The sequence below is a fragment of the Eriocheir sinensis genome, chromosome 35, assembly GCF_024679095.1.
Source record: "Eriocheir sinensis breed Jianghai 21 chromosome 35, ASM2467909v1, whole genome shotgun sequence".
NCBI classification, from domain to species: Eukaryota; Metazoa; Arthropoda; class Malacostraca; order Decapoda; family Varunidae; genus Eriocheir; species Eriocheir sinensis.
The window spans coordinates 15,610,380-15,621,379 of NC_066543.1; the positions used below are offsets into that span (position 1 = coordinate 15,610,380).

Sequence of the window (11,000 nt, forward strand, 5' to 3'; positions counted from 1 at the left end):
ATCCAATCTGAAAAACATACACAAGAAACCATTATATCTATCTATCTATCTATCTATATCTATAGACACACACACACACACACACACACACACACACACTGAAAAACTGCCAATTGTTATACATATGAAATCAATATCATACAAAAACTTAGGTATTATTTAAAAGCATACATACATACATGTATACATAAATACATAAACACCATACATGCATGGGCATACATATAGACATATATGCATACATACAAAGGTATACATGCATGCATTTATGCTGGAATATATAAGTGCAATATATATATTCATAAACCTGCATACAAGCATGTTACAATTCAAATATGCGAGGATTGATAATTAAATATTGTCATTTGTACTATTATAAATTCAAAAGATTTTATTGTTTTTTTGTTTTGCTATTTTTACCATTGATCTACTATGAAAAGTCTTCTCTCTCTCTCTCTCTCTCTTTTACTAAGCATGATTACATAAGGTGGTACATGGAATTGGCATCATACAACTAAAAGTTACCGGTAAGGTTCCGAATAACTACCTGTAGTTGTGTTACAGAATAATGGACAGTACAGTGACTAAGTTAGTGATGTACATTGGACAATAACCAGGTGTTCACTTTTTTAAAAGTGTGGAGTGTAGTGGATGTGTGAATGTCAGTGTGTCTTGTCAGGCAGTTCCAGAGTCTAGTGTAGCGGGGCACGAATGAGCGGAGGAAGGTCTCCGTTCTGGCGAAGGGCACAGTGAGCTGGTGTTCCCTCGACAGAGCATTCCTGGTGGCGTGGGGGTGTGGTGTTGCCCACTGTTGCCGGAGAGTTGCGAGGTGCGTCTCTCTCTCTCTCTCTCTCTCTCTCTCTCTCTCTCTCTCTCTCTCTGTCATTGGCCCATGCAATTCACAGAACCACTCTATATTTATTGCTTTTATCCGCGCGATGAAATTTCAACAAAGTCTGTTTAATGGATGATCTCTCAGCGTCACATTTTAAGCGTCACCTTCAAACAAACTTTCGACGGCTGACCTGTGTGAACCTTTCCGTGCGCACTAACCCCTTCGCGGAAAGCCTGTTATGTATCGATGGGTCTCCTTTGAGCAGCGCCGCCTTTGAGGAAAACTGATCCGATAGTACTTACAAAGACTTAATGGTTTCAGGAAAGTAGATGATTTTAAAATATATCGACGCTAATGAAATTCAGTGCCGCTACGCAAAGGTTTCAAGCAGTAATTCCAGACTCCACCGAAGAATTTTCCACCGACGTTGTTGCGCGAGGATGGAATAAACTCCCACCTCCAGAAACTCGGTGCGACAAAACTGATTCAATGAAGGATAAACTTGATCGCTACTCTCTCCGCCTCGACATTCACTGAGATGCGGCGTCTTGTGGTGGTGTGGACGCCTAGGTAACTAAGACTCTCTCTCCCTCCCTCTGTGTGGGGAGGGGTGAGGGAGAGGGGAGGGGGGCGAACTCACGAGAGAATAAATACATAACATACATAATAGATACATACAACCTCCATAAAGGAAATACCAGCACGATCAAGCCCACACACACACACACACACACACACACACGGGCAGCAACAAATAGGCGTCTTGTGCGGTAAACGGCCCACCAATTGCTTGACTGTACGGCGCCCTGGCGGTAAACGGCGCATGTGTCGCCTACGAATAAACTACCTTCGTTTTACCCCCCCCCCCCCTCTCTCTCTCTCTCTCTCTCTCTCTCTTTTTATTTAAACAATATTTCTGAACAAAAAGGAGGCTCAAAATTACACTTTTAGCCTGTGTATGGGACAAAATGAATTGTCCACTGTTGCACACACGTATAACATAAATACAAAATATAAAAATTATAAAAAACATGGAAAAACAATTTGTATTAGTGTCACTTTACGTTTGTACCCCTCTCTCTCTCTCTCTCTCTCTCTCTCTCTCTCTCTCTCTCTCTCTCCTAATTTTTCTCCTCTTCTTTTCCCTCCTCCTTCTTCTTCTCTTTCTCTCTCGCTCTCTCCCACTTTTTTCTCTTCTCGCTTTTACTCCAATGATCTCTCCTCTTCTCTCCATTCTTTTCTTCCTCCCATTCTTTTCCATTCCTTCTTCCTCATGCTAAATTCGTGGAACTTTCTCTCTCTCTCTCTCTCTCTCTCTCTCTCTCACTTTTTCTTTCTTCTCAATCTCCATCATCATTATTGTCCTTGGTTTTCTGAGTTTCCTCCTCCTCCTCCTCCTCCTCCTCCTCTTCCTCCTCTTCTTTCTTCTCATTTTTATTCTCTCTTCAGTCTCCTTTTCTTGCAAATATTTTCTTTATATTTTTCTTGGCGCCAAATGTAAATAGTTATCTTGGCGCCACTCTCTCTCTCTCTCTCTCTCTCTCTCTCTCTCTCTCTCTCTCTCATCTTCTATCTTCCTTGTGTTCCTTTACCTTCTCCTCTTCGTTGTCTTCATACCGAGTAGCCATCATCATCTCTCTCCCTTCCCCTTCCTCCACCATCCCCTGAGTGCTTAAACCTTCATCCCTCACCCCTCGCACGGTATTGGACAAAGTGACTCCCGGCATGCCACTCTGCTTACCCAGCCTCGTGCGTGATTGGCTGGCGCGCGTGATGCCCATAAACCCAACGGCCAATGAGCGGGCGGTGCGGAAGGTATATAAGAGCGGTCAGTCTTGGCCCTCGCGCTCAATGGGACGGCAAATCAGGTGGAGGGAGGAGCTGGGAGGGGAAGGGAAGGAGTGAGGGTGTTAGGGATAAGAAGGGATGTAGGAAAGGAGGAGAATGTGAGGTAAATGCGATCAGTAGGAGGTAGGAAGAATGCAAGAACATAGAAAGTTTGGGAAGAGGAGGAGGAAAGGAGGAAGGGTGTTAAGGAAGAGAAAGAAGGAGAGGAGGAAGATATAAGGGTAAATACGAGTGGTAGGAGGGAGGAAGAGTGCAAGAAGAGAGTAGAGAGGATGATAAGAAAGATAAGAAAACAGGAAGTGGGAGAAGGGAATGGTGGAGGAAATGAGATGAAGAGGGCACGGAAGGAAGGGTGGGAAGAAAGGATGATGATAGGAGAACAGGGAGCGGGAAAAGGGAGTATGGAAGGTACGAGGAAATGGAGAGGGACAAAGAGAGGAAGGAAATAGAAGGAAGAACGGAGGATGGGAGGGAAGAAGAATGCGAGAAAGGAATAGAAAGTGTGGGACGCAAGGATGGAGGGAGGATGATAGGGAAAACAGGGAGGACGTGAGAGAAAACACGAAATGGAGAAGAAAGGGAAGATGTGAAAGATGTGTAGGGTGAGGGGAAGCATGGGGAGGATATGAAGAAGGGAAGGAAGCTAGGGAGGGGATGGAAAGAAAATAGAGAAGAGGAAGGAATTGAGGATGGAAAGTTTGCAAGGAAGATAGGAAGGAAGGGAGGAAAGGAAGCTGCGGGGAACATGAAACAGAATAGTGAAGGAGCAGTGCTGTGCGCATCACCTGCTAAAAGTAGTGGGACTACCGCTACCACTACTTCAGTCAAATTGTAGTGGCACTCCCGCTACAGCTACTCATTTATAAATGTAGTGCACTACCGCTACTACTGCCGCTGCCGCTACTTGTGAACAATAAGTACTGAAAAAAACATAATTCCCTTTTATACATATTGTTACGTTCCACGTCCTTGATAGAGTACTGAGTAAATCACTTTACACTTCATGTACGTGAGTCTAGAAGATTCACTCATCTCCCTCTGCTGTGCTAGTTGACTCACCCAGCTTTTACCAGTTTCCAAGGCTTCGTGAGCCGTGATCAGGAATATCCACGAGTGACTAATCACTTACTGTCCACAGGTAGGCAGCCAGCCACACCTCCAGTCGCAGATTCACTACTGAGCGAGCGTTAGGTGACTGAAAAGAGTGACGGGCCGCGGCTCAGCCCACTGAACTGTACACGTTTCATTCGCGTTTTCATCACGTACGTAGTTGGTCCACCCCGAGTAGCGAGTAGCCCTACCTAAAAATGTAGCGCCACTACCGTTTTTGCCGCTCTTTCTAAAAAAGAGTGGTACTACCGCTACAGCTACTAAAAAAGTAGCTTCGCTACGTAGCGACGCTACTAGTAGTGCCGCTACGCCCAACACTGTGAAGGAGGGAAGGAAGTGAAGGATGTAAAGAAAGTCGAGAATTGGTAGAAATCTAGAATGTGAAGGAAAGCAAATTGGATAGGAGATGAAAGGTGTGCGGGGAACATAGGTAGGAAGGGAAGGAAGGGAAGGGAGAGGAAGCTGCAGGAGATTAATTGAGGGTCGCTGTTTAAGGTATACGAAGATGGGAGAGATTGAAGTTTAGTCTAAAAGGTGAGAGAGTATGAGGCGAGAAAAATGAAGCCTAGAGAAGTGGTGCATGTGAGAGAGAGAGAGAGAGAGAGAGAGAGAGAGAGAGAGAGAGAGAGAGAGAGAGAGAGGGGGGGGGGGGAAGGAAAAAAGAGAAAGAAAAAAGAAAAAAAAGAAGAAAAGAGAAAGAGAAATGAAAATACAAATACAAATAGAAATAGGAAAAAGGAAAATAAAAAGAAAATGAAAAAGAAGAAAAAGAAAGGAGAAGAAGAGAAAGTGAGAAAAAGAGCAAAAGCAAAACCGAGCCCGAGACCGAGACCAAGACCGAATGCAAGAGAGCGAGAGACGAAGAGCGAGAGACCCAGAGAGCAAGAGCGAGAGACCGAGAGCGAGAGCATAATGACGTGATACCGGCGGGAAACTTGGGGCTTATTTTCCAGGTGTTGGCAATTAGCGGTGAACTGTTTGCCTCGTAATTACAGGTAAACTAAAGCAGACGTGCGCCGCGGGACAAGTCTGCTGGCCTCTTTTGCGTCTTGGGGAAATGAGGGAGCCTTCGCATATCACGGCCACGCCAAGGACACGCCCAATGCAATCCAGCCCGACACGAATATGAATGGAAAAACGCCTTCCTCCCCACCTGCAGATAGATGGGTGAGTATAGATAGACTGATAGATAGATAGATGGGTGAATATAGATAGGCTGATAGATAGATAGATGGATAGATACATAGATATAGAGGTTTGCTAATCGCCTACTGCTTTCCCCATCTATACACCTGTCCACTTCACTTCAATCCAGTACACTTCACAACACTACACTTCACTTCACTTCACCGCTACAGACCCTTCCATTTCACTGCTACAGACCCTTCCATTTCACTGCTACAATCCTATACATCCATCAACTTCACTTCACTGCATAAACCCCGTACACTTCACTACATACACGCCCACCTCACTTCAGTCCTACAGACCCTCCCACTTCACTACTACACAACCACCCACCTCACTTCACTGTCATACATCCGCCCACTTCACTTATTTTTAGGGGGTTCTGCGCTGGTATGGATGAGCCTCGTTCTCCCCAGAAAACTCACTCACCCATAAATTTGGTGATGTAAGAGTCTAAAAGTGCATGATGTGTGTTAATATTTTCCTTTACTCAAAGTCATGTGTTTCTAGCGTTCTTTTTAGGGTGTTCTGTGTTGGTATGGACGAGTCTCGCTCCCCCCTGAAGACTCACCATAAATTTGATGATGCTAGAGTTTAAAAGTGCATGATGTGTTGTTGTTTTTTTTCTCTGCTCAGTATTTTGTGTTTCGAGCCTCCTTTTTTTGTGTTCTTTTTTGTTGTTGTTGTTGATATGGAGGAGTCTCGTTCTCCCCAGAAAAGACACACCCGTAAATTTGGTGATGAAAGTACCAAAAAGTGCATGATGTGTTGTTCCTCTGCTCAGTGTTGTGTGATTCGAACCTCCTCCTTTTTTTTTTTTGTTTGGTGTTCTGTGTTGGTATGGATGAATCATTTCCCCCAGAGCAGATTCACTCGTACCAAAGCGCAACGCTGAAAGAGAAGAATATTTCATTAATGTTTCTCGTTGACAGGGATGGAACCCATACTCCCCAAACGGGACTCACCTTGACGATTGTGTTTTTAGGTGACTAGTTCTGATATTTTTGCTGTTGTTGTTGTTGTTGTTGTTTCGAGTGTTTTTTTTTCTTCTATTGATGAGGTTGCAGCGCTCCTCCCCAACCCGAAGTATCTTATTGTACACTCTCAACAAAAAGTTATCGAACACCTGGGCACAATGGATGTGACCAGTCGCCTCGGAATGGTTGGTACCCCGATTGTGATGACGCATCTGAATCCATTACTGTACCGTATATGATAAGTTTCGATCCTGTGTTGATTTGATGGTCGCAGTAAGTCATGCTCACGTTAGTTTCAGTGGAGACCCCACAAGACCGGCACAAAGTGATTATTATCCTTCACACTGAAGGCCTCAGTTATCTCCAAACAGCACGGCGGATTGATGTGTCTATCTCCACAGTATCGTTATGGCCCAACAGATATGAGGAAACAGGCTCCACTAGTGACACGCCTCGAAGCTTCCTAGCAGACTAAACAGTATAATCGACGCAGGCGGTGCATACACTCATTATTAAATAAGTACTTCCCATCCTCATATATCTTACACTTAACCAAGCTGTCGCAGTATGTGGTTTAAGTATTGATTTTGGCAGATATTTTAATGTTACAAACTTTAACTGGCAATTATACTAAAACTTCCACCTGGAATTATCATTCCCTCATTTGAATAGGAATGACGTCAGCCACAGCATTTAAACTGGTTGATAACGTCCTGAAGCGGAATGGGTTACATTTTTTTTTATCCTCACGACAGACTCATGAAAATTGTCAATAATTTCTGTAACGCAATGACGACCTAATGTCAGTGACCCGGTGCTAAATTAGTTAATACCAGAATGCCGTCATCCTGCAGACGATAAACGCACTGGTGGCGAGGAATTATCACCGCAACATATAACCAATTATTAAAATACGGTTACATAATCGATATATTCACCTTACGCCACAGCATATTAGCAATACATTATCGAGATTAAGCGACAAGACTTATCAGTGCGAATGTAATACGGAGCCATTGGCATGTCACTCCTTCACACAGAGCCTGTGTACACAGGGCTACCACCCGTTTTACACAGGGAGAGGTGTCTCAAAATTCTTCGTCCGTGTATCTCAGAATGCATGGTGCTTAAAGCGTTCGAGAGCTTTTAGTGGAGAGTGTACATGGCTTCCTCATTATTGGTTGAGGGACGAGTATATATTATGAACATTCAGTTATTTTTAAATCGGTATTTTATTTATATATTTACTTGCTGACTTCTTTATTTTTGTATTTATTTAACTCGCTCTTTTATTTTAGGTTTATTCTTCTAACTTCGACGACAAACTAAAATCTCCCCAAAATGTCAATGGTAGCCTATATATGAGCTTCCAGTTATTTTTCATCAGTATTTTATTTATATATTTACTTGCTGACTTCTCTATTTTTTTTTATTTATTTAACTTCCTCCGTTATTTCAGGTGTATTCTTCTTACTTCGAAATACAAAAGTCTCCGAAAAATGTCAAAAAATTCGTAAAACATGGACGTGAAGAAATGCGTCTAGCCGTCAAATAAAAAAAATTAAAAAACGAAAAAGAAAACGCGCAAAAGAAAACGAAGTACGGAAGGTGGACTCTGCTAATTTAATTCACACAAGTTTTGCACATGCTGGTTTGTTTGCTTCTCTCTCTCTCTGCTGCATCGTCATCGTCGTCTTCCTCATCGTCGTCTTCCTCATCGTCGTCTTCCTCATCGTCGTCTTCCTCATCGTCGTCTTCCTCATCGTCGTCTTCCTCATCGTCGTCTTCCTCATCGTCGTCTTCCTCATCGTCGTCTTCCTCAACGTCGTCTTCCTCATCGTCGTCTTCCTCAACGTCGTCTTCCTCATCGTCGTCTTCCTCATCGTCGTCTTCCTCAACGTCGTCTTCCTCAACGTCGTCTTCCTCAACGTCGTCTTCCTCATCGTCGTCTTCCTCATCGTCGTCTTCCTCATCGTCGTCTTCCTCAACGTCGTCTTCCTCATCGTCGTCTTCCTCATCGTCGTCTTCCTCAACGTCGTCTTCCTCATCGTCGTCTTCCTCATCGTCGTCTTCCTCAACGTCGTCTTCCTCATCGTCGTCTTCCTCAACGTCGTCTTCCTCGTCGTCGTCTTCCTCATCGTCGTCATCCTCATCGTCGTCGTCTTCGTTCTGCCTAACCACAGCGACGAACGAGAGAGCGAGCAAGCGTGAGTCCCGATGAGGCGACACAGATCATGCTTTCTTCGCGAGAGAGAGAGAGAGAGAGAGAGAGAGAGAGAGAGAGAGAGAGAGAGAGAGAGAGAGAGAGAGAGAGAGAGAGAGAGAGAGAGAGAGAGAGAGAGAGAGACATGAAAAGGAAGGAAGGAAGGAAGGAAGGAAAAACTTATAACGAGGAAGGAAAACAACAACGTAGAAGGTGAGGTGGAGAAAAAAAAAAAAAAAACACCTGCGAGTATAAAAACGAAAATTGCGATAAAGCAGAACCGAAGTCCCATAAAACTTTCAGCCACAAAAAAAAAAATCTGCTCGGGAAATATAATGATAGGTTTGGGGGGAGGGGGGAGGGGGAGAGGGGGGAGGGGGAGAGGTAAGTAGGAAGGTAGGAAAGGTGGAAGGTAAGTAAGAAAGTGAGTGAGTGAGAGAAAGAAAGAAAGAAAATAAGTTAACAAGCAAATAAAAAAAGTAAGAAAGAAAAAAGAAAGTAAGAAAGAAAGAAAAGAAAGAAGGAAAAAGAAAGAAAGAAAGAAAGTAAGTACATAAGTAAGAAAGTAAACAGAAAAATAAATATATAAGTAAGTAAGTAAGTAAGTAAGTAAGCAGGCGAAACGAGTGAACCAAAAAGGAAAATAAAGTTCACGAGGCAATAAAAAAAATATATCTTGATAGCAATAATATTACACCCAAAAATTGTTTCACTTCTGAGTTTAAGAGAAAAAAATATCACTGGCTCTCCGGGGTAACTATTTCACTTCCTTTCCTGCTCCTCCTCCTCTTCCTCCTTCTTCTTCTTCTTCCTCTTCCTCTGTCTCCTTCTCCTCCTCCTCCTCGTCCTCCTGTTCTTTCTTCTCCTCCTCCTCCTCCTTTTTCGCACCTTCCTTCTCCTCCTGTATCATTCTCCTCCTCCTCCACCTTCCACTTCACTTCTACTGCAACCTCCATCACCTCCTCCATCCACCATCAACTCCTTCAAGAAACGCATTGATCGCCACTTTGCTGCAACGGGTGTGAACTGAACGTTCCCAAGAGTAGGTACACAAGTGCTTTAATCCTTCCCTGCAAGCCACTCCTAGGGCAAACGGATTGATTAAATCACTGAACGCAGGCAGCCTAGTAATGAGCCAACAGGCTTTCTGCTGCCTGCTAGTCCATGTTTCCATGTTTCCATGTTTCCTCCTCCTCCTCCTCTTCCTCCTATTCCTTTTCTTTCTTCCCATTCTCCTTTTTCTCCTCCTTCTCCTCTCCTTTATCCTCTCCTCGATTTCCTCCTATTTATTCTTCCTATTCTTTCTCACCTTCCCTCCTTTTTTTTCATATTCTCTCTCCTCCGTCTTCCACTTCACTTCCTCCATAACCACCACCACCTCCACCATCACCTCCTTCTCCACCTCCTTCTCCTCCTCCTTCACTCTTTTCATCCTTACCCTTTTTTTCCTCCTCCTCCTCCTCCTCCTCCTCCTCCATATCCCAGCATCAATGAAAAAGAGAAGGATATAAGGAGGAAAAAATCGCCTTAGTTCTCTCATCAAACAGAGTCAAATCGGCTTTTTTTTCCTAAACATTAAATCGGAGCAATGGTTTATGCCTCCCGGACCAACCACTCCACCAATACTTGAAAACGTAGTCCCCCCTTTTTTGTGCTGTCTTCACGTTTTCTATTCACCTCGGCAGCTCAAAACCCCTAGAGAGAGAGAGAGGGGGAGGGGTATGAGAGAGAGAGAGAGAGAGAGAGAGAGAGAGAGAGAGAGAGAGAGAGAGAGAGAGAGAGTGGTGTGTGTGTGTGTGTGTGTGTGTGTGTGTGTGTGTGTGTGTACCCTGAGATTCATTTCATAGGAAGTCTTTAGGGGTATTCTCTCTCTCTCTCTCTCTCTCTCTCTCTCTCTCTCTCTCTCTCTCTCTCTCTCTCTCTCTCTCTCACACACACACACCTCCTGCACATAATAATACCACACCCATTTAACCCACACACACACACACACACACACACACACACACAATGGCTGCTTGCTTGTCATCATTAAGCTACTTTGCTGCCATGCCGTTCCTCAGGTCCTAGAGCGTGCGAATCTTCGGGAGGAAGGAAGGAAGGAAGGAAGGAAGGAAGGAAGGAAGGAAGGTAGCTGATTCAGAAAACTGATATATGCTTCCTTATTTATCAGACTTTCTATACAACAAAGTGAGGCCATTCTTTATTGATTTATACCATAAGGTGCTGGCTATTATGTGTTTGAAGATACCCTAAACTTAACCTAACCTAACAAAACACCAAACAGTTACGATAGGTCTGGACACAGATAATTCATATAAACTCTCTTACTACTGAGACTTTCTATACAAGAAAGTGAGGTCAATCTTTGTTGATGTATACCATAAGGTGCTGGCTATCATGTGCTTGAAGATATCCTAAACTTAACTTAACCTAACCTATTTATAGTCGGGTATTGCGCAAAGACTCAGGAAGCAGCGAAGAAAGGAGTAAAGTATAAACGCTCACTTTAATACACACTCGCTCTATTATACGATTATAATAGACGACCGAGGGAGAAATGGAGAGGGAGAGAGGGAGGGAGATTGCTTAGAGTGAGAGAGGAGGAGGCTGTGGCGAGAGAGGAGGAGGAGGAAGAGGGAGGAGGAAGAGGAGGTAGCTTTTAAGTGGTAGTGGGAGAGATGGAGGAGGGGTAAGAGGAGGATGAGGATAAAGAGGAAGAGGAGGAGGAGGTGGAATAAGAGGAGTGGAGAAGATGGAGGCTGGAAATATCTTCTTTATCCTCTTTATTCATTTATATATTCATGAGCATCACTTGGCTATTCCGAGCCTACTATGG

General features: G+C 43.9%; 1 protein-coding gene across 1 annotated transcript; it reads right to left on the reverse strand.

Annotated features, from left to right (window-relative positions):
- Positions 1-6,820: 6,820 nt before the first annotated feature.
- Positions 6,821-8,190, reverse strand: LOC127007560 (prostatic spermine-binding protein-like; the record flags this gene model as incomplete). The annotated part of the gene is made up of 1 exon (XM_050878731.1): positions 6,821-8,190. A coding segment is annotated over one exon (609 nt), but the record flags the coding sequence as incomplete, so codon positions are not given.
- Between the last annotated feature and the right edge of the window lie 2,810 nt (positions 8,191-11,000).